The 23531-nt window shown below is 49.9% G+C and overlaps 3 protein-coding genes across 4 annotated transcripts in view; 1 reads left to right on the top strand and 2 right to left on the bottom strand.

Annotated features, from left to right (window-relative positions):
- Positions 1–876: 876 nt before the first annotated feature.
- RPL26 (ribosomal protein L26) lies at positions 877–5759 on the bottom strand. The gene is made up of 4 exons (XM_079905848.1): positions 5701–5759; positions 4730–4902; positions 3459–3599; positions 877–1048 (listed from the first exon to the last, which is right to left on the bottom strand). The coding sequence occupies exons 2-4, from the start codon at positions 4895–4897 to the stop codon at positions 920–922; spliced, it is 438 nt and encodes a 145-aa protein (XP_079761974.1). The 5' UTR covers positions 4898–4902; positions 5701–5759; the 3' UTR covers positions 877–919.
- A 4647-nt stretch (positions 5760–10406) lies between these two features.
- On the bottom strand, positions 10407–13529 carry RNF222 (ring finger protein 222). The gene has a single exon (XM_079905078.1). The coding sequence runs from the start codon at positions 13521–13523 to the stop codon at positions 12945–12947; it is 579 nt and encodes a 192-aa protein (XP_079761204.1). The 5' UTR covers positions 13524–13529; the 3' UTR covers positions 10407–12944.
- A 175-nt stretch (positions 13530–13704) lies between these two features.
- NDEL1 (nudE neurodevelopment protein 1 like 1) overlaps positions 13705–23531 on the top strand; it is a 73225-nt gene continuing 63398 nt past the window's right edge. Inside the window, exons 1-2 of one of the 2 annotated variants that reach the window (XM_079906027.1) lie at positions 13705–14380; positions 22926–23097. In XM_079906027.1, coding sequence (XP_079762153.1) covers positions 23072–23097 — 26 coding nt within the window. In that variant the 5' untranslated portion in view covers positions 13705–14380; positions 22926–23071. The remainder of the gene's footprint in view (positions 14381–22925; positions 23098–23531) is intronic. The other variant, XM_079906026.1, reaches the window with a different exon arrangement.

The following is a 23531-nucleotide window of genomic DNA, read 5'->3' as shown; positions in this document are numbered from 1 at the left end:
CAGGTGTGACCCTTGGCTAAGCCAGCCACTAACTCAGGTCTCCGGCGGCGGCAAAATTGGTCACCTATTTCCACACGTTGTCGTAAAGGCTCCAAGATAAGTGCTCGCCTCCAGCCTGGAAAGTAAACCCCATTCATCGTCCTACACGTTTAAATGCTTAAGTCTAGAGTGAGGAAGGTGTTGCCAACAATTACTCTGTGCACGGTATCGCTTAATCCTCTAGGAGAAACTGCATTTTAGGTGAGCACTTTTTGCTTCAGATTGTAAGCTAAAGATTCGTTTTGGTCTAACAGCACTCACACAACATCAGTGCAGAAAACAAGGTTGTAAAGGGGGTCCTTGGGTATTCAGCTTTACCCCAAAGTGCTGCTGCCTCTGTAAAAGAAAATCACTATTTTATCAGTCCCGATCTCGGAATATTGTTAGAAAGCATTTCAATCATTAAAGAACTGATGCTTGGGACTTCCCTGGTCACGCAGTGGTTAAGAATCCGCCTGCCAATGCAGGGGACACGGGTTCGAGCTCTGGTCCTGGCAGATCCCACATGCTGCAGAGCAGCTAAGCCCGTGCGCCTCAACTACTGAGCCTGTGGTCTAGAGCCCGCGCTCCCCAGCGAGAAGCCACCGAAATGAGAAGCCCAAGCGTAGCAACGAAGACCCAACGCAGCTAAAAATAAATAAAATTTTTTAAAAGGAACTGATGCTCAAAGTTGGTTAAAAAACCAACTCTCTCTAAACAGTACTTTTCATTACTGGAATCAAGCCACAAGATAAGGGTAGTCCGCCCCTAGATAGCTAACATCACCTGAACTTCCCTGAAAACTGACCCACCGAAATCTAGTCAGCGTCTCAAAGCACCACACATAAACAAAGGCTCTTAATTTTAACAGTTTTTAATGAAAGTTGTAAACAAGATCACTTCATTCCTGCATCTTCTCAATTGTTTCTTCCTTATATTTGCCCTTTTCCTTCCCTACTTGGCGAGACTTGGCTTTACGTTCGAGGATCTTTTTGCGGTCTTTGTCCAGTTTTAGTCTGGTGATGACCACCTGCAGACAAATAAGAAAAAATGCTCCTGAGCTTTAAACAATTACCAACACAGAACACATGGGAAGCCCAACATTCAGTGCCGTTCCCCACACCCGTGGGAGTGGATGCCTAAACACTGAAGCGCCAGAAATGATTCCTTACCCCCAAACCTGGCTTAAATTTAAACGTTCACTAATGCTCAGCCAACAAAGGAGAAGGCAACGTGGCACTGGTGGTTCTTCTCACGTCCTCTTCTGTGCTTTATTTGAAAATCAGCTTTTTCTACTGCAAAACGTTTCAACTATTCCACTCCTCTCAGTTTTATAAGCTAACAAAGTCATACACGTTTTTGTTTCTATACTAACGTTAGTACCACAAGGTTGGAAATTAAATGTAGCCTTCACACATGCTTCAACCTGCAAAACCTTTAGTGAAGTCATAGAACAGACCTTATTCCAACAGACTTGTCACTAAAGACACCCAGATTATGATAAATTTTAGTCTTAGAGAGGAAGGTGAGGGAAGGCAAAGACAGCACTGAACAAGGTCTGGAAATATAGCATAGTGACCAAAAGACAATCTCCACCGCCATGGAGGTTATATCTAATATGAGATGGAATGCTGGAGGACAGGGGCTAAATCATGATCGAGATTAGGCAAAGCCTCACGGAAAGGTCTATATTTGAACAGAGACCTGATAAGAAGGGTAGAGTATTCCAAACAGAAGAGCAAGCACAGAAGTCCAGAGGCAGAAGAACTTCTAAGTTTAACAGGTGTGTTTCTCAAATTTGAGTGTGTCTGGAGGGCTTATTAAAATAGACCCCTGGGTCCCACCCCCAAATTCTGCTCCAGTAGACCTGGAAACAGAATGTACAATTCTATGAAGTTGCCAGGTGATCCTGCCAACCAGCAGACACACTGAGTAGCATGGCTGTAGGAACAGTAAGGAGGCCAGTGGACTAGAACACGGAGAGTGGAATAAGGTGACATCAAGAAGTAGCTGGTGATGGGACTTCCCTGGTGGCACAGTGGTTAAGAATCCGTCTGCCAATGTAGGGGACACGGGTTCGAGCCCTGGTCGGGGAAGATCCCACGTGCCGCAGAGCAATTAAGCCCGTGTGCCACAACTACTGAGCCTGTACTCTAGAGCCCACGAGCCACAACTACTGAAGCCCGTGTGCCGAGAGCCCGTGCTGTGCAGCAAGAGAAGCCACCGCGATGAGAAGCCGGTGCACCAAAACGAAGAGTAGCCCCCACTCGCCGCAACTAGAGAGAGCCTGTGCGTGCTGCAAGGAAGACCCGATGCACCCAAAAATAAATAAATAAATAAAAAGAAGTAGTAGCTGGTGATCAGTCTTGTAGGCCACTCAGATGGTAACAATATTCTGGATACAATGTGACAGCAGTCAACAGGTCTTATCGACTCATGTGGGGTATATAATAATGACATTTTGGCCTGAGCCATTAGGACAAAGCTGCCACACACAGTGACGGTAACAAACTGCAAGAGGGTTCAAGGATAAAACCAGGAGTTTAAACATGTCAGGTATGAGATACTGATTGGGTATCCAAGTTGACATGCAAACTAGTCAACTGGATATTGAGGTTTGTCTGGAATAAGAGATGAAGATGAGCCACAAAGAGGGAGATCAACTGTCAAATGCTGCATTAAGTTCATAAAACACTAAGAACTGGTCACTGGATTGGTGACCTTGACAACAGCTCATCTAGTTGGGGGCAAAAATAAGACTGTAGTAAAGAATGGGAAAGTCTTCGCTCTTAAGAGATACACACTGACGTAATTAGAGGTGAAGTGCCAGGATGTTTGTAATCCACTAGTGGGCAGGGTAAAGGGCAAAGAAAATGGAGGTTGTGAATTCTAGGTGAAAGGTATGCAACAGCTGTACTAGTCTTGCGACTTTCCTGTAGTTTGAAGATTAGATTTGTGGTGCCAACTCAAGATCTTAAAGAAACGAACACCTCATTATCTGAATAGGCACCAAGCATATTTATTACCTTTATATTAAACATATTTTTTTAATTGAGAGAAATTAGACAGCAGTATTGGAGAATTCACATTAAAGTCCAGGACATGAGAATCAGACCATTATCTTCTATTTTGGCTTAGATGCCACTATCAATGGGATCTAGACCCTGAGGTCCAGATTTTTTCCATCTGCAAATGACTTAATACCTACTTTGCAGGGCTGTAAATGTGCCTTACTGTTTACTCAATTCTGTTTAATACACAGGGTATCAGCTCCATATTATCTAAAAATTACCCAATTTCCTACATTTTAAGATCTATTCATTTTTAGATTGATCGATCAGCTTACTAGTAGCTTTTAAGGAAAAGGTACATTAAATACACATACAAAATAACTGTTAAAATTTCCTTCTCCCCTCTCAAGCATTCTTAAAAACACCCACCTTGCTGGGGTGAATGCCCACGTGGACAGTTGTGCCATTAGCCTTCTCCCGCTGCACTCGTTCAATGTAGATGACATACTTCTTCCTGTAAACCTGGACTACTTTGCCAATTTGCTGCCCTTTGTAGTGCCCTCGTACAACCTAAATGCAAATTCAAAAATAAAAGATATATGTGGTTAAAAGAATATTAAACTTGAAAATCAGGAAACCTATGAATCAGGTAAACATAATTCACGTTATCAGATATACAGGATCTTCCAATTTTGAAAGACCTAATCATTAATGGAAATGTGCCAATAATTCTATCTCTGGCTTCAATTAACCCGGAAATAAACTATGCTCCATATAAATCTACAGTGATGGACAGTGCATCCTACAACTGATGACCCACCAGCAGTGGTGGGCTTGTTAAAAGGTTAAAAACGAGGAACAAGCCCACCTTGGTTTTTTGTACCGAGTTGACAAGGAAACTGTCACTCCATCTCAAAGGGAACAACAGGCCATAAATATTAAATTCACAACCCATTAAAGGGCCCAACTAAGTGCCAAAGAGTGGGCAGCAGCTAATATTTAAGGAAACATGCCACTTCTTTCCCTGAGGTTAACTAACATCGTTCTGTACCCGCAAGTCCCAACGACCCTCAGCTTGCCAAAGTGCTTCTGAACAGATGTTTCTTCCCAGTTGGAGAAAGCAGAGACTGCCTCCAAAACCTACTGGCAATTTTAGCGCCAGCACAGGAGCGACAAATGGCTATTCATCTCATGAAATGCTGGTAACGTGTAAGCTGCTTTAGAGACTGCTTGAATCTTAATCACTAGATGCAAGTTACAGCTAAGAAACATTAATAGACATTTTCACTTAAATAGACTTGACAACTTATTTACTGGTACTCTCAAACAATCATATGGAACTACAGCTCACTTGTAACATATATGGATTTTGATTCAGGCACAGAATTGTTTACTGGTCCTCAAATGCCTCTCCAATGCCCAAACACACCCAGAAAAAGATAACTCCAAACTAAGCTTCTGGTTCCAAACCCCCTTTCTTCTGTTTAATTATGACTGCATCTGACGCCTGAGACAACTGATTTTCACCAAAGTGTAAAGGTGAAGAAAGCTACGTGCTTTTTGTTTAGTCCCCAGCGCAACTCCTTTTGCAATGCTGTTCTGGGAGCCAATGTCTCAGATGTATCGCTCTCAGAATGCAATCCATCGTCTGTGCCTAACGTGCGGGATATTCGCCAAGATGACCTGAACACGGCACATACCTGAACTTCATCATCCTTCCGGATGGGCATGGATCGGACATTGTACTTCTGTCTCAGCTCTTTAGAAAGAGGGGAAGACATAATTTTCCTGCGAATGTGGGAAGGCGCATTGAAATGCCTTTTCCGGTTCTTGCTTCGGTCAGAAGTCACAAAGGGATTGAACTTCATTTCGGCTAAATAAAAAGTTAAAAGAGGTGTAAACTCTTAAATGACCAAATCTCAGTTTACAAACAAGTAACTGCAACAATTTCATCTGGAAAGTTCAGAATGCTCACAAAAGCTGTCACATTCTTTAACTTCATCAAAAACTGCTTGTAGTGAACTGCTTTACTGGGATGTTTTCTGTATTTGGTTATGGAACAGAAGAACGTTCCATTACCAACACACCTGTTGTAATTAAACTTTTTGTTTACACTCTCAAACGGCATAACCACTGCGTAAGAAAGCTAAAACAGGCCTTATATTTCCGCTGAATTAGGGCAAAGCAGACTGACAATTCAACATCACATCACGTTTTAGAAAGACCAACCAACGTTAATCTGCGAACTTCAGCGTGAACACATTTAGCCCCATCCCAAATGAATGAAATCAGGCCCTCATCCCGAACCTGGAAAATGCACATAACTCGGGTCCAAAAAGCCTTCCAATGGGCGAGCGCCGTCTGAAAGTTCAGTAGATTTACCAAGAAGTTATCCTGAGACCATTCTTTAGGAAACTACACTGCCCAGACTAGACTCCATTACCATAGGCCCTCTCCCCTTCAGCTCCCGTTTCGAAGTCCCCAAATCCTCTTTCCTCCTCCCTTCCCCACCCCGGCGGGCCTTGAGCTAGGAGAAAGGTCGAGACCATCCTGGCCCCCCTTCCCGGCTGCTACTCGGCCACCGGAACAGTATCGGGGCCCCCGGGGTCGAGATACACCGTGCCCGTGAACGGATGGCTGCGGATTATACGCGTTGTCCCGGCAAACTCACCCGTTGGCGCTTCAGCGATGGCCACAAAAGGGAAGAAATCCACACACAGCTTCCGGTTTTGTAAGTTTCCGGAAGGTCTCGCGAGACCGATGTTTCTTGGAGCGAGAGAGGCGCAGAGTTTGAACGCGGACGGAAAACTGGGGAAGAAATTGATCACTAGCGTCATCTCGTGGCTCGGAGGGGAACTGCAGAGCCCTTCTCCAGGTCCTGGTGCCTTCCGTGGGAGCTCTGGGTTCTGCAGCTGCGTCCTCTGGGAACGGTGGTTCCCGGGCAAGTGGCGGGGGCTGCTTGGGGTCTGACTGCCCCGCCGGGTGTTGAGGGAGCTAGCGGCCCCAGGGACCCGTGTCCCTTCACTCGAACACCGGGCAGCGGGTACTCCCTTAGCCGGGAAAGGGCAGGTCCTATATTTGACCGCCAGGTGGCGCTGGGACTCCGGCCGGCCGGTCACCTCGGTTACCTGGACCCCGGGCCAAGGGCGTGGGCCTGTCGAGTGTGCCTGACAGGTAACCAGCCAGCTCCAGCCCGGCGCCCGCAGCCGCCCCAACACCAATGTGTGTGCTGACTGCTCCGCGGGGCCCGCCCGAGGTTCGGCTCCCGCCGGCGAGGGGCCTTCCGAGGACTGGGGCCGCGGGTCTGCCCCCGCCCCGCGGAAGTAGGTCTGAACCCGCGTTTCTAACGAGCTCCCAGGTGATGCCGAGGGTGCTGGTCCGAGACCACACTTTGAGGATAGCGGCGTGAGGAAGCTTTTCCACGTAGAGAACTGTGACCTTTTCTTTCTTTTTAAAAAAATTAATTTATTTTATTTATTTACTTTTGTCTGCGTTGGGTCTTCATTGCTACACGCCGGCTTTCTCTAGTGCGGTGAGCGGTCTTCTCATTGCGGTGGCTTCTCTTGTTGCGGAGCACAGGCTCTAGGCGGGCAGGATTCAGTAGTTGTAGCTCACGGGCTCTAGAGCTCAGGCTCAGTAGTTGTGGCGCACGGGCTTAGTTGCTCCATGGCATGTGGGATCTTCCCGGACCAGGGCTCGAACCCGTGTCCTCTGTACTGGCAGGCGGATTCTTAACCACTGTGCCGCCAGGGAAGCCCCACTGTGCCCTTTTCTTAATTTTACTGCCTGCTCACATTCAGTTCAGGATCTGATGGAAGCAGGGCAAGGGGGTGTGCCCTCCTGAAGGATTGCAGTGCCGGGTGAACTCCCGCCGCGTGCCTGGCCGCGCACCTAGTAAGCGATCGGTTTCTGTTGAATGAATAACGCAGGTGTCATACTAGGGGAAGACACACGTTTCATGATACTTAAGACGTAGTAAGCTTGCAGAGTCTTAGGGACACCCTTCTACTCACTGCCTTTTTAACTCCTTTGATCCACCAAATAGCCTTGCCATCCTGGTATTGTTGTCCTGTTTTACAGATGAGGACCCTGAGCCACAGAGAAGTGAGAGGAGCTCGTGCAAGTTTATACAGAACCCATAGGTTATAGATGAACCCGTGCAGGCTGGCTTCCCAGCCCCTTCTGATAATTCCCTATATGGTCCCACTTTGTAGGAACCCACTGGGCTCAAGTCAAAGAGTGAGAAACCATATCCTTGAGGGCCCAGAGTGGAGTCAGTGAAGAACATGTGTTTTCATGATTTAAAAATAGTTGTGTTCTTAAATATGCTGTGAAGATATAGCCCCGGGTTTTATTTGTTATTCAAAACTTCAGTGAGAGCAGAATTCTTCTGCTGCAATTCTTTTCAACAAATGTTTATGGAACATCTTTCATGGGCCAGCCAGGTTGCACCCTGGAGCTACAAAAGGCAATTTGTCAAAGTTTCTGCCTGCAGGAAGCTCACTGTCTAAGAGATGAGATAAACAACAAAATTAACAACCACAGGACCCCAGAGAAGTGCTCGCTGAGCCTGGCTATCCTTGGTGCCTGGGTGCTTCGGGAAGAGAAGAGAACTCTGGGGTACGGGAAGACCTCGGGTGAAGTCGCCCTTTAGTGACCTTTGAGGAATGTTAAAATTAGCTCCAGGAGGCAGAGGGAATAGCTTGAGGGAAGGCGTGGAGGTGTGAAGCCCATGACACACTGTCACCAGGTGCCGGGTCCCTGTGGCTGGCATGAGAGCGATTCAGAGAGGAGCCCATGGGGCTCTGGGGTTGAGCTGAGTTTGACATGGAGCTGCTGAAGCCTCCTGCCTCCCTTTCTGGTCTTCACCTTCTCTTTCCTCTTATTGTCTTTACTAGTTTCCTTCATCGCCTCTTCTTCAGGCCTCCCCATCATCTTTCTCTCTTCCCACAAAGGTCCTCTCTGTTTCTTCAGCCTCCCCATCATTCTCTGCTGCCACCCAAGCCTCTCAGGCCTCCCTCCCTCCATCCAACACAGTCATCGAAATTAAACTCGAGCCCACCCACCATGTGGAAGCATAACCACTTTATACAGTGTGAAGACTGTTGGAAGTTGTACCCACAGATGCAGATGACTGCTAGCCTAGTTATACAGTCTGTTTATCTTCACAAGTGTCTGTTGGGCGTCATGGCGCCACCCTACATGAACCTCTGGCCACCCCTCACCTGGCTGTCCTCTCTCCACATTCTTCTTACGTGAGTCCTTTTTTTTTTTTTTTTTCTTTTTTGAGTCTTAACCACTGGACCTCCAAGGAAGTCCCCAAGTGAGTTCTTTTAAACTGGCTCCTTCGGGTCATTTTGAGGGTGGTCTTTGTGTAGCCCTAAGACACACCAAGGTAGGTATTATCCAGGCTTCATGCCTACATCCCTGGACTAAACTTTTTTTTCTGGACCACAAACCGTCATGTTTACTTGTTCATTTGTTCATCCATTCATTCCTTCACTCATGCATTCTTCAAATATTTATCCAGCTTCGACTCTTTCCTAAATTCTGTGCCAGACACTTGGTATGATCTGAGCATCTTGTATGATCTTGTCAAGGAGCACACTGTCTAGAAGGAGGAGACGGACTTGTCAACAAACACGCATCATCAAGTGTCTCGGGAAGATGGTGGAATGCAGCAGGGGACACAGCACAGGTGCGGCCAATTCTAACCAAGGTAAGGGTTGGGGGAGGTTTTATAGGTAACCCATGAACTGTTTCTGGAAAGCTAGGTAGGAGTTTTCCAGGTAGACAATGGGGGAAGCGTGTTCCAGGTGGAGAGAGCTACCCAAACGAGAGCCCAGAAGCCTGCACCAGCATTGCTTGTAGGAACTGCCAGTAGTTTGTGTTGAGAATTAGTTGTGGCGCTCCTTTGTTCTGGGTTTGAGGAGGACGAAGGAAAGGGACAAGTTGTGAGGATGGGCCAAGGTTGTTTATTTTGTATCAAAAAAGGACATTTGGATTGTGAAGGTCAAAGACGTGGTGATTGCAGAAGAGCTGCCCGCGTCCTCAGGCTTCACTGAGGGCAGAGGTCACGGGCCGAGGGGCCGAGCGGTCTCTGATGTGCCTGCCCAGACTCCTGGCAGCCCTGGCCTGGGGCCCACCAGCGCAGTAGGGATCCTTCGGCTCGCTGGGTCGGCCTAGACTGTGTATGAGAGCTAAAGGTTATTGTAATGGGAGGTGGCAAAGGGAGTGAGTGTGTGTGAGTGTGAGAGTGTGTGTGTAAAGGCGGGGGTATGCCGCTGGACAAGGGGAGAAAGAGAGGAGTGACAGTTTATGTTTAACCTCGGGGCATCCGTCTGCCTGTCTACCTATCTGTCTATCTATGTTATCTTCCTGTAGTGCCCTGACCCAGGGTGGTTGCTTAAAGCGAAAGATTTTATTTGAGAAAGAAAAGGAAGGATAGAGAAGAGGGAATCAAAACGGAATTCCCTGGCAGTCCAGGGGTTAGGACTCCCACTCTCAATGCCAGGGGCCTGGGGAGTTGGAGAGCTAAGATCCCACAAGCCGCGCAGCACAGCCAAAAAAATCGAGAAAGAGGGAATCAAGATGAGCACATTAAATGGTGGGGCCCAGAGAAATCCCTAGGAACTTAGGAACGCTGAGAATATTAAACATTTCACCTTCCTTCCTGGGTGCTGGTGAGCCTGAGATGTCATACCTGGAACGAGACACATCAGCTGACACTCTGGAACCACAGGGCAAGCAGTCTGGCGGCTCCTGGGGCCGACTCCTCACTAGGCAAGTGTGTACACTGAAGATATCTTTAGCTTCTAATATAATTTTTCAATTTAATGTTCAGATAATACCTACATTTACTTGGTTCAAAAATCCCAAAATACCAAAGGTAAAGGGAGAAGTTCCCTTTCCATTCCATCATTTTCTCATCCCCATCCACAGTTCACCACTCTTACTAGTTTTTTTTTTTTTGAATATTCCCAATTGCTTTATGCGCAAATAAGCAAATCAGAAAGTAAATTCTTTTTCATTTTTTTGGGCACGCCACGCGGCATGTGGGATCTAGTTCCCTGACCAGGGATCGAACCCGTGCCCCCTGTAGTGGATGCAGTCTTTTTTTTTTTTTTTAACATCTTTATTGGAGTATAATTGCTTTACAATGGTGTATTAGTTTCTGCTGTATGACAAAGTGAATAAGCTATACGTATACATATATCCCCATATCTCCTCCCTCTTGCGTCTCCCTCCCACCCTCCCTATCCCACCCCTCTAGGTGGTCACGAAGCACAGAGCTGATCTCCCTGGGCTATGCAGCTGCTTCCCACTAGCTATCTATTTTACATTTGGTAGTATTTATAAGTCCATGCCACTCTCTCACTCCGTCCTAGCTTACCCTTCTCCCTCCCCGTGTCCTCAAGTCCATTCTCAGCACACTCTTAACCACTGGACACCAGGGAAGTCCCGGAAAGTAAATTCTTATGCCCCCACTTTCTACACAGGTTGTAGTATCGGATACCCAGCGTTTCACACCTTGCCTCTGCCCATCAGCCATTGGATCTTGGAGACTTTCAGTCAGTTTGCAGGTCCTTCCTTGTTCTTTTTACAGCTGCATGACAGTTCCTGCATCTCAAGTTACACAACCAGCCCCTTCTGACTGGCATGCAGGGTTTCCCAATTCTTTGTTTTTAGGAACAACACTGCAGTTACATATGTCAATGCCGCAATATGCAAGTGTATCTGTCACATACCTTTCTAGAACGGGAATTGCTTGGTCAAAGTGGACATTTGATAGAGAATGTCAAATTTCCCCTCCTAGGGGTTTTATCAGTATCCCTTCCTACCAACCTCACGTGCTTCCCTCAGCGTTGGCAGCAGGGTGAGTTTAGACAAGCTAATAGGTGAAAAACGGGATGCCAGCAGAATTGTAATTTGCACTCCTTTCACAAGTGTGGCTGAGTAAATGTTTAAGAGCCATTTGCATTTGTGTTTTCGGATGGTCTTTTTCATTTAAAAAGAATTATCCTAAAAGGCCAGGCTCATCGCTTCCCACATGCATTTACAGTGTGTCTGGAATCTTTGAGAAAATATATAGCTTTTGACATTCTTTGAAAATAAAAGGAGTGCTATCTACAAGTCACGACTGAACAATATGGAAACACTACAGGGATTTTGAAATTAACTTTGGGCAAACACAACAGAATCTGAAGAGGCTAAAAGCAGGTCCCCAGACATTCATGACACTGTTTGAAGCAGCCTGGGTGTGGTTAAAACTGACTCAGTAGAGTCTTTGTAAATGTAACATTTTAATTCCTGTAATAAACATTTTTCCCATGAATCCACCTGTACCTCCCCCAATAGCACCTATGTTCTTCTCTAGTCTTGAAAAGAAGCCCATAAGTGCATTAAATCAACTCTCTCTGTGTCCCAATATCCCTGCAGGTGGATCCCATCCCCGAATGGTCCCCAAATGACCACCATTACAGGCTTTTAGGAACTAGGTAAGAGGGCGCTACTTCTTTCTCCACAGACAGCGAGCTTCGCTGAGAGAGGCAGAGGCTGTGGAGAGCTTGGCTGTTGGCACACCTGGGCTCTGAACCACGCATTTCAGAAAACAGCTTGAGGTTTTTGCTGGTTTTAGTCCTAAAATTAAGATGATGGCCCACTGACTTATGGGCCTTAATAAACAGAAGATAGCTGTCCCCGAATGGCTCGCTCCCCAGACAAGACCCAATCTGAGCTTTTTCTAGTGTCCTCATCAAGGACCCCCAGCATAGGCGGGGTCCCCAGGTGATGTGACCTTGGCCAGCGCCGACAACAGCTGGGTTCCAGCGTTCACTGAGACAGAAGCGTCTCTGCCAAGCACAGCTGTCTTCTTCCCCACCCTTCCTCACCCAGCCCAGCCTGGGAATCCACCCCGGGAACTGGCCCAGCTGGTGTGGCCTCTAATGAGTGGTTGGTCATGAGGAAGAGGAGAACCTGGGCTGGGAGGAAGCCCCCAGGGGTTCGTTTGCCCACATAGTTTTCAGCTGACTCAAGTCCCGGCCACCAGGCTTCCCCTGCACTGCCCGCTTTCCACACTATCCTTGAAAACCCCAGGACTCAAAATTTGGACCATTCTTGGGCCGGGGAGGCTTGGGGAGACCTCTGGCTCTGTGGGCCATTCTGCTGGCCTCAGCCTCTGTCAACAAACTTCTGACTCCTGATGTGGCCTCCACTCCCCTTTTCTGTTCCTTCCTCCAGGAGCTCCCTGAGATCAGCTTCTCCCTCAGGGAAGACCTTCCAGGCTGGCACCCTTGCCCAGCTGTGGGGTGTCATGGATGGGGGCTGAGATTCCAGGAAACACAAGCGCCTTTGGCCCCTGCGCCACCCCTTCTGTTTATTGCTCGGAGCGGGTTGGAGGACCCTGGCTGGGAATTCTGTCCTGGAGGAGTCCTGCCCTTGGGCCCCTCTGGGATGTACCCCATGCAGAACCCCAGCTGGGCTCAGGCAGGTCACCTGGCAGGTGAGGACTACCCCTCGGGGCTGGTGAGCCCACAGGACGGAGCAGCCGCCCATCTCCCTGCGTTGCTCGGCTCCAGCCTAGAGGAAGGGTCAGCTTCCCCGGAGGGTATGCCCCTGCTGCTGTTTCTGAGCAAGGGTGTCCATCACGCTTTCCTCCCTGGCCTGGAGCCTGGAGTTTCCATTTCATTCAGCCCAGAGCCTGGCTGCTCAGCCCAGCCCTGGCCTCCCTGTTCTCCCTGAGACGCACTGGGAGCAAGGAGCCCGGGGTGGGGAGATGCCACTGGACCTCCAGCCAGCACCGCCCTAACATCCCTTCTGCCCCTGGCCATCCCTCAGGGCTCGGCTGACACCCCCCAGGCAGCCTGGCTGTGTGAGCGGGCAGCTTCCAGAGCGGCCCTCGGGCCGGTGCCCCACTCACGCGTGCTTCCTCACCAGCAGCACCCAGGGCAGGATGGCAGCCACCACGGACACCACGGCAATGAGGACGATGAGCAGTAGGGCCTGGAAGCGGCTGCAGAACGACCGGGTGGAGCTGGGCACCGGGGAGGCCTCCAAGAGCTCGGCCAGGCTGCGCCCGGGCAGGATGCTGTCCTGCTTCCCCAGGGGTATCCCATGGCTGCTGATGAGGAAGATCTGCGGCTCCCGGAGCAGGCCGGGCGGCGGGTCCAAGGGCACGACCAGGGTGTGAGAGCTCTTGTCCAGCTTGGAGGGCCAGCAGGAGCTCTTCTTGTCGAGGAAGGTGACGTAGCGGCAGACGGGGCAGACGACGGTCCTCTGGACCTGCCCGTCCACACGCGTGGAGAGGAGGTACTTGACCAGGCAGTCATGGCAGAACATGTGGCCACAGCTCAGCGTCCGGCTGGCGCCCTCCATTTCGCGGAACTTCTCGTAGCACACGGGGCACTCGCCGCCCAAGCTTTCCTTGCTCTCCCCCTCGGACATGGCCGCACGGGAGAGCAGGGCCCTGGCTGTGGGCGGGAAGGGCCAGAGCATCAGCGCCTTTCCCTCCTTCGCTCCCCTGCCGGACCCCTCCGGGCCTCCCGGCACCCCGCTGCCTCCGCCCCCTCCTCCCCGGTCCTCTCCCGCTGCTCCTCCTCCAGGGTCTACCGGAAGTAACCCCGGACCCGCCGGAAGCGATGAGGGGCCGCTTCCGGAAGGGGGATTGGGAGACAAATAACGAGAGCTCCCAGCCACGCTGGGCTCTGGAAGGAGGTGGGTGGCGGGGGAAGGTGTACCCTCCCACCTCCAGCCCGACGGGTACTCGCTGTGAGGTCACCGCCTCCCGCTTCCTGGTTCCAGGCCCGAAGTGGAGGCCGGAGGACCCATTTCCCAGGGGAAGCAGGTGGCTAAGCGGTTGCACCCGCGGCCTCAGTCCAGGCCTCAGTGTGGGCGTGTGCCCAGAGTGGCCGTTTTCCAGAACAGCCTCTGCTGCTGCTGCGTTTCCCCGCTTGGGCTGGCCGACCCACTGGGTTGTGCGCAGCCCCTGCGCCGCATTCCTGTGTGCCACGTGTGGCTGTAAAGCAACGAGGGGTTTGAAAATGAAACTCCAAACTTACACATCCAAATGACGGCTGGCTGGCCGCGCGGTCACGTCAGGGAGCTGTGGGCTCCTTCCTTTGCCCGTCACGGCTCACTCATCCTTCAGACTCTTCCCGGAGGCCTTCCCGAGGCTGCGAGAGAACCTTCTGATTAACCTCTGTGAGGGCAGATTTTCATCCTTCGAGGATACGTCTGGTATTTGGAAATGGCCAAAAGTCACCGGGTGCCCATTCTGGTGAGAAAGCAAATGAGTACTCAAGTGGCATGAGATTGTTTTAAATCAAAGATAAGGAGTCACCATGATGCAACAGGTGGGTTTCTAACATTATCTGAGAGCTAAAGAGAGGCTCCAGCGATGCTGTCAGCAACGGCAACATTGTTGGATTTAGTCCAGTTTCCCAAGGTGTGAACCTTGATGGGAAACACCTCTTTGGGTATGTGATGTGGTCCAAGTGTTCTCATTATGCAACGTGTCCCCAGTATTACAGCTGTGTCATCTAAACTCCTCTAGAACAGCCTCTTCCTGTTATTGATATATCAGTGATGTAGACAGAAGACCCCTGGACACACTGACAACTAGAGCTGTGTGGCAGCCCCCAGATCTGAGAGATGACGTAGTGAGAACAAGGTTAGTTACTAGGAAGGACAAACTAGAGTTGGTTTAATCACAAATCTTTTGGAATCGCTCCCCGCTCCTGGCTTGGTTCCAAGTCCATTTTGCCAAGTTGAAAACTTGGTCCCATAACCAAGAAAGAGCAAAAATATGTAGAGGGAGGGGTAGGGGACTGGGGACCCTGGTGGCAACACCAAAGCCTTTGCAGGGGTTTTCAGGCTTTGGTCTCTGAAGTGGTCAGTGTGGCTTCCAGGCTGGGATGAGGGTTCAAGTGCTCAGACTCTGAAGCTGGCTTCAAATCCTTGATATACCCAAGGATATATCTGTATAACCTGTCTGAGCCTCGATTTCCCATCTCTAAGGTGGGGTTGATGATAATCGTACCACCTTCCTCTCAGCGTTGTCCAGAGTATTAAGTGAGGTAGCATGAGTGAAGAGTCTGGCTCGCAGTAAGTGCTCAATAAACGGTAGGTGTCGTTGTTAAGGCCGCCGAGCCCTTTCCCCTCCTGACATCTGCCTTCCGGCCTTCCCTCTCCTCCCCAGATGTTCCTTATTACATAAGTGACTAAAGAATATCACACCCCTGACAGAGGGCAGCTCCCATTAAATTAGAATAACTGAACAGGATGACAATAGATTAGGTAAGTGATGGGCAATAGATCATTAAGATGGTGATTCCAGAGTTTCTCAGACTTTTTACTTTTTTGTTTCATAACACACTTGCAAGTGTCTAAACTGGGGTTATTCTCAGGATGACCTTGATTTTCTTAAGCCGACCAACTGCTAACATGTCCCCCTGCATCTCATTATTCCCCACAGGCATATGGCGGCAATTCCATCCATCCAATTATTAAACAAATATTTATTGACCGCTTGCTGCGGGCTAGGTACTGAACCAGGCATTGGAGATGCAGTGATCAGGAAAGCCCTTCATGGGGCTTCCCTGGTGGTGCAGTGGTTGAGAGTCCGCCTGCCAATGCAGGGGACACGGGTTTGTGCCCCGGTGCAGGAAGGTCCCACATGCCACGGAGCGTCTGGGCCCGTGAGCCATGGCCGCTGAGCCTGCATGTCCGGAGACTGTGCTCCGCAACGGGAGAGGCCATAGCAGTGAGAGGCCCGCGTACCGCAAAAAAAAAAAAAAAAAGAAAGCCCTTCATGAAACTTTAGAGCCTAGGGGACATTTATAAGTTTTCTTGAAAAAAGATTTTTTTAAAAGGAGGGATGATCAATCGCTTAAGTTGTTTGGGTAACTAAGAAGTAAGTTATCAAGACAGGCAAGAGAAGTAAAGCAGGGACTTCCCTGGTGGCACAGTGGTTGAGAGTCCGCCTGCCAATACAGGGGACACGGGTTCGAGCCCTGGTCTGGGAAGATCCTACATGCCGCGGAGCAACTAAACCCGTGCGCCAGAACTAGTGAGCCTGTGCTCTAGAGCCTGCAAGCCACAACTACTGAAGCCCGCGTGCCTAGAGCCCGTGCTCTGCAACAAGAGAAGCCGACGCTCTCTACAATGAGAGAAAGCCCACGTGCAGCAACGAGGACCCAACACAGCCAAAAATAAATAAATAAATAAATAAATAAATAAATTTTAAAAAGGAGAAGTAAAGCAGTGAGATAAGAGAATGCTGGGGGAAGAAAGGACTTCTGAGGCCATTTAGGAAAATCTAGTTTTATAGGTGAGCAGACCCGGGTCCAGAGATGGGGAAGTGACTTGTCTGAGGTCACCTGGGAAGGAGAATGGAGAGGGAGATGGGAGAGAGAGAGAGATATTTCATAGATAGTATAGAAAACATTAGAATCAGTTGATAGATTGGGTGGGTGAGTAGATATTAGCCAAATCAGGAAGCACTTTCCTCCTTGGGATGAGAAGGGGAGCAGGGAGGACTGAGTTGGAGGAAAAATTAAAAGGATGCAGGGGATGCAAAAGACATCCCAGGTCCCCACTGGTGGCTTCTCTGTGCAGTCCCTTCCCCATCGTGTGCTTCGGGAGAGGCATGTCACTCACGTCTGGACAATGCCACCCGCCCTCCATCCCCACCTTCTCACCTCCCTTTCTCAGTCTCCCTGATGCCTCCCTCCTTGCATCCCTCCCTTTCTCTTAATTCCATTTCATTCTCCATCCTTGAGTTCCTCTTATGGGCCTGACTCTGTCTCGAGTGCTGGGGCAGGGGAGAGGGCAGCAGAAGAAATGCAAGGAATAATGCTCTGATTTGGGCACAAACTAGCTAAATAACAGTGCAAGACATTATCTACCAAAGGCATCCCCGTTGGTGCTTCAGGAAATTTCGGGGAAGGAGGGCTGAAAAGTCTTCCTAGGTGAGATGGGACCAGTGTTGAGCTAATAAATAATTATAACAGCGACTATTTATTGAACACTAGTTATGTGGTTAGCATTTTGCATGCCTTCCTCATTTCATCATGACAGCGACTCTGGGAGGGGGATATTATTTCCATTTTACAGTTGAGGAACGGCGAGGCTTAAGTAACTTGTTCAAAGTCAGGCTGCTAGTCCAGGGCAGACCCAGGATTCGGGGCCACGTCAGTCTGGTTACGTGGCCCATGCTGCGTACCACCCTCCTGTAGTGAGGGTTCGGATGCCTCCGTGGAGGGCGTTCCAGACCTTGATCCAAGGAGTAGGTGAAGAATCGAGAGCAAGGTGGCAGAATTGGAGGTCCCAGCCCTCACAGAACGTTTCTCTACAGAAACACTGGTCTAACAAACATGCAGGGGTGAGCGTACCTCACGAGAGCTCCAGAGTCCAGTTGTATGTGTTAAATATGTACAGCTTGTTGTGTGTCAATCATACCTCGGCAAAGGTTTTTTTTTTTTTTTTTAAGGAATGGATGAAGCCTGGATGGGAAAGTGACTCCCCAAACTTCCCTCCTCAGAGTGATTGTAAACGGGGCTGCCCCTCCAGCCGCCTGGGAGGCAGGGGAGGACGAGGGCCAGCGCAGGGGGAGCCGTCCTCATGAAGCCCCAGTGCCTAGTTTCACCCACAGCAGCCCACCTCGAGGACTGGAGGGGGGTGTCACCAGCCCAGACGATCCCCGCCCCCCACCTTGGGACAGTGAGCCTGTGAGGCAGAGTGAGACTTGTGGGCACCGGGTTTCCCTCCTGGATTCCCAAGGCAAGGCTTTGTTGACCACTTCCTCACCCCTAGACACCATACACACACACACACACACACACACACACACACACACACACACACACACACACACACACACACTCTCTCTCTCTCTCTCTCTCTCTCTCTCTCTCTCTCTCTCTCTCTCTCTCTCTCTCTCTCTCTCTCTCTCGCTCACCCTGGCATCACTCCAATGTCAGTGCAGAGCCCTGCCAAGCTCTGACTGGATCCCACTCCTTCCCTGCCCCCAGCCCGGACCCCAGACTCACTTTGGCTGGGACCAGGGCGAGCAGCATCTGCCTCTCCACCCGGGGCCTCCACGGAGCAGGTCTGAGCCACCCAGAGGTGCTGGGCGGGCGGCACGTCCTCCTGCCGCTGTCACTGTGACAGCCGCTGCCTCCAAGGCATTTCCTAGTGACTGAGCAGGTCGGGAGGACAGCACGGGGAAGTGAATGTCAGCCAACCCGTTTGAGGCTGGGAGGCTCCTGGCGTTGCCCAGGGGTTTGGCCCCTGCTGGAGTCAGGTGATGTCGATGAGGATGCTAGGCGAGGAGGGGCCCCTGCCTAAGGAGGAGCCCAGGGATGGGTGCTGGAGACAAGCAGAGGGTCTCACGATGGAGGCGGTGATCCAGGAGCTCTTTGACTGAGGCTCCCCAGAGATAGGTCTCCGCAGCCCAACAATAAAAGTCATACAGCCCTTCAGCCTCCTGGATCCATTTCCGCGATCCTCCCCTAGCCCCCTGCTCCCCTGCCATGAGAGGGTGAAGGGGTCAGTAATGCTTTGCCACCCAAAGTCATACACAAATATTTGGGTGATGTGCTTATGTACATTTGTCCTTCATCTCACACTCAAAGGGGCTCAGAGCTCCAAAGACCAAACACCATGCAGATAAAGAAGGAGGCAGAGTAAAACAAAGAAAGTAGGGCTTCCCTGGTGGTGCAGTTGTTAAGAATCTGTCTGCCAATGCAGGGGACGTGGGTTCGAGTCCTGGTCTGGGAAGAACCCACATATGGCGGAGCAACTAAGCCCGTGCGCCACAACTACTGAGCCCGAGTGCCACAACTGCTGAAGCCCGCATGCCTAGAGCCCCTGCTCTGCAATAAGAGAAGCCACCAATGAAAAGCATGGGCACTGCAGCTCGTCGCTTAGCCTGCATGCAGCAGCAAAGACCCAACACAGCCAAAAAAAAAAATAAATTTATTTAAAAAAAAAACCCAATAAAGTAGAAATGCACACCTGCATGGAAGGAAGTCCCTGATATCACATGAAACAGTAAGTTTCAGGACAGTCTCTGTGATTCTGTTTATGGAAATGATGATGATATATTATCATTTTTATAGAGGAAAAATCTGGAAGATACCTCCAACTTGATAGTTTTATCTCTGGAGGAACTTTTTTTTTTTCTTAATTTATTTATTTTGACTGCTAGGGGTCTTAGTTGCAGCATGCAGGATCTTTAGTTTTGGCATGCAGGATCTAGTTCCCTGAACAGGGATCAAACCCGGGCCCCCTGCATTGGGAGCACAGAGTCTTAACCACTGGACCGCCAGGGGAGTCCCTGGAGGGCCTTTCTGACTTATACATTCCTGTTATATTTGAATGTATGTTTCTTTCAAGATCAGGAAAAAATAATCAAGAATAAGGCAGGGACTTCCATGGCGGTCCAGTGGTTAAGACTGTGCTTCCATTGCAGGGGCACAGGTGCGATCCCTGGTCAGGGAAGTAAGGTCCCACATGCCGTGTGGCGAGGCCTAAAAAAAAAGAATAAGGCAGGAGTCCTTGAGAAATTGGTTTTCTTCTGACAAAGGAGGTTCCTGGATCCAAGGCACAGCCAAGCATGAGTGTGACCCCCCCAGGGCACCCCATGATGGCCCCTCCCTCACCCAACCAACCCTGGCCTGGCTCCATGGCCACCTTGAGGCTGGGGCGGGGGAGGACGGTCAGGGCGTCGCACCTGGTCACCTCGCCCACGGACGCTGTACCAGCTGTCACGACGGTCTCTCACGTTCTTTCCCCAGAAACTGGCTGTGAGGAGACCCAGGCAGGCCTAAATTTAGCAAATAGAAATGCAGACTGGGGACTTCCCTGTTGGTCCAGTAGTTAGGACTCCGTGCTTTCACTGCTGAGGGCCTGGGTTCAATCCCTGGTTGGGGAACTAAGATCCCACAAAAGCTGCGTGGCTCAGCCCCCCCCCCGCAAAAAAGCAGACAGCCCAGATGAGTTTGTATTTCAGATAAACAAGTTTTAGTATAAGGGTGCTCAATGCAATATTTGGGACCTACTCATGGGTAATGGGGATCGACTGTATGGTGACAGACGGAAACTAAACTTTTTTAAAAATTTATTTATTTATTTATTTATGGCTGTGCTGAGTCTTTGTTTCTGTGCGAGGGCTTTCTCTAGTTGCGGCGAGCAGGGGCCACTCTTCATCACGGTGCGCGGGCCTCTCACTATCGCGGCTTCTCTTGTTGCGGAGCACAGGCTCCAGACGCGCAGGCTCAGTAGTTGTGGCTCACGGGCCCAGTTGCTCCGCAGCATGTGGGATCCTCCCGGCCCAGGGCTTGAACCCGTGTCCCCTGCATTGGCAGACAGATTCTCAACCACTGTGCCACCAGGGAAGCCCCAGATGGAAACTAAACTTATGGTGGTGAGCACGCTGGAGTGCATACAGAAGTAGAAATAAAATGTTGTATGCATGAAACTTACATTATAAACCAAAAAAAAAATTAATACTTAGGCTCTATTTATACTAATAAATTATCCATTGCTTATCTAAAACTCAAATTTCAGCAGGCATCCTATATTTCATTTTGCAACTCTAGTCCCAGAGGGCTGGCCAAATCTTTCTCCTTTTATCAGCACCTCCAGGGGCACCTTCAGCAGTGTGGCTTCTGACTCTGCCAGGGCTTCCTGGGGGTCCCTGAAAAGAAGCCCCAAATACCCAGCATCAAGGCTGTGTGTGTCCCCCAGGGAGGGGACTGAGCCAGGCCAGGCTGTCCTTAGACTCAGACTAATGCAGCAGTCCCCAACCTGTTTGGCACCAGGGACCGGTTTTGTGGAAGGCAGTTTTTCCGCGGACAGGAGGGCGAGGGGGTGTTCAGGCGGTAATGCCAGCAATGGGGAGTGGCAGATGAAGCTTTGCTCGCTCACCGGCCGCTCACCTCCTGCTGTGCGGCCGGGTTCCTAACAGGCCGGTACTGGTCCATGGCCCGGGGGTTGGGGACCCCTGGTCTAATGTGAAGTGGTTATAGTGGAAAATCTTTTCCACTGGTCCTGCCCTGCCATGAAGCTTGACTTTGAGGATTACTTTGAATATATAAGTATTTATTATCATAGTCTGTCATGGTTTTGTGTTCCAAAATAAGAATTCCACTTTAAAAATCATAGCTACATATGTATGTATAGGTATGCGTACACACACACACACACACAAACACCCCTTACCTGAGAGAGTAAGTATATCAGCTGGGGAAACCTTAGCTTGAATTTATTTATCAGGTTGCCTCTAGCCATCTAGCAAGGTCCTAACAGAGTAGGACATAGGACAGTTTTTAAAAAAATATATTTATATATTATTTATTTTGTCTGTGCCGGGTCTTAGTTGTGGCATGCGGGCTTCTTAGTTGTGGCATGCGGGCTTCTTAGTTGCCTATGGGATAGCCTTAGCATCACATATTATGGGGTGGTGCCCCCTCATTTTTGACCCCCAAGGAGCCCTTCTGCACATGTGCAATGTTTCCCTTGCTCCAAGGATGGGAAACGTATGACCTCTTGATCTTTTAACAGAGTTCAGTCCCACTCCGTCCCTGCCATAAAAATGTCCAATGTCTGGTTATTTACCCTATTTCTGTTGCTGGTTTTTATATCGAGGTGCAGATCTCGAAATATAGACAGGAGTCCGGTCATAAATATGTAGTCCTGGAGCTCGTTTGTCTCTTGCTTCAGGAAATGTAAACAGGGGGCTGGTAATGAATGTCCCGCCTGGAGCCCATCTTCTTCTCACCCCAGGAAGTGTAAACAGGAGGCTAGTTGTAAATGTCTGACCTGGAGCCCATCTGTCTCCTGCCTCAATCAGGGAAATGCAAATCAAGTGTCAAGTGCCCACCCCTGCATCCAGTTGCAGGGGCCCTGCTTGGTTCCAGCCAGCTTAGAGGCTGTTTTGGGATTTCAGTTCATTCACACCCCTGAAAAATCTCACTCTGTCTCACCTGTTCCCTTTGTCCCCTGGGCTCTCTCCCCATTATTACATAGCCTGGGGCTGCTGGTAGCACAGGGGAGACCTGGGGCCTTTGAACAGAACACAGGCCCTGCCAGGGCACCTGGCTTGGTAGGCGGACAAGGGCTGCTCTCATTCCCAACTCGCCCCCCTTGGCCCTCAGCCCCCTCAGTCCAACCTGCAGCCCAGCACACAGCAGCCAAAGAGCATCTTCACAGATGTTACCCTGCATCCCTCTCCTCCCTCTGAAGACTTCCATGGCTCCCCACTGCCCTCAGTACAAAGCCCACCCCCTCAGCCGGCACATGAGGGCCTCACTGCCTTTCCCAGACTGTCTCTGGACATCCTCTTGCCCTTGGCTGTCTCATGCCACACAGAGTGGCCAAAGTGCTGGCTTTTAGTTTAGATACCTTCAAGGCCTCAGGCTTCTGGGGCTCTGTGATTTTTTTTTTTAATGCCTTTAAAAAATTTTTTTTTTCCTGGCTGGAATGCCTTTCTACCTCATCACCTCCCCTCTGGCATCTTTAACTTTTAAGACCTTGTAGGAGGGGATCCTAACTCATCTCTGTCCATTTTTGTGGGCCTGGTGTCTATCAATAGTGCTCAATAAATCAATGTGGTTTTTTTTGTTTGTTTGTTTTGTTTTTTTCCTTTGGGCCGCATCAGGCAGCATGCAGGATCTTAGCTCCCCGACCAGGGATTGAACCCAGGCTCTCCTCAGTGAAAGCTCGGGGTCCTAACCACTGGACCGCCAGGGAAGTCCCTATCAATGTTTGTTAAATTAATAAAGGTGACCTCTGAAGCCTAGCTCACGTGTATGGGGTGTGCGTGTGTGGAGGGGTGGCGCACAAGAGAAGTTTGGACAATGCATTCTCCCAAAGTCATTCTCCTTTCTATTCTAGACGCCTTTGGAATCCATACCAAGATTCCCCCCTCAAAGTCATAGTGGACTGAAAACCTCAGGTCTGGCTGGAGACAGGAGGATGCGCCCACCACCGGGGTAGAGCCTTACTCAGCCACTGTACACCAGTGTTGTTTTAGAAAAAGCATGATCTTGGACAGGTTCTCCAGGAGGTGAGTCTGGGGAGAGGAGGGAAGATGGGCCGGGGAAGAGGGAGGGACTTGTGACGGAATCTGGGGCTTTTAAAGGAGGCATCCCCCCGGGGAAATCTTAATTTAGTGGTTTGTCATGGTAATTTTTGCCACATCTAAGTACGCTTGTTTACTTGATTTTTCTTTAAACAACAGCAACAAAAACCTACCCTCTCTCATTCTGAGCATCCATTCTGTGAAATCACAGGTCTGATGCTCTAATTATATTCTTTTTTTTTTTTGGCTGTATGCGGGCCTCTCACTGTTGTGGCCTCTCCTGTTGCGGAGCACAGGCTCCAGACGCGCAGGCTCGGCGGCCATGGCTCACGGGCCCAGCCGCTCTGCGGCATGTGGGATCCTCCCGGACCGGGGCACGAACCCGCGTCCCCTGCATCGGCAGGCGGACTCTCAACAAC

Source organism: Stenella coeruleoalba (assembly GCF_951394435.1).
Source record: "Stenella coeruleoalba genome assembly, chromosome: 19".
Lineage (NCBI taxonomy): Eukaryota > Metazoa > Chordata > Mammalia > Artiodactyla > Delphinidae > Stenella > Stenella coeruleoalba.
The sequence above is the reverse complement of the archived record's forward strand: the minus strand, read 5'-3'. Positions and strand labels throughout refer to the sequence as shown.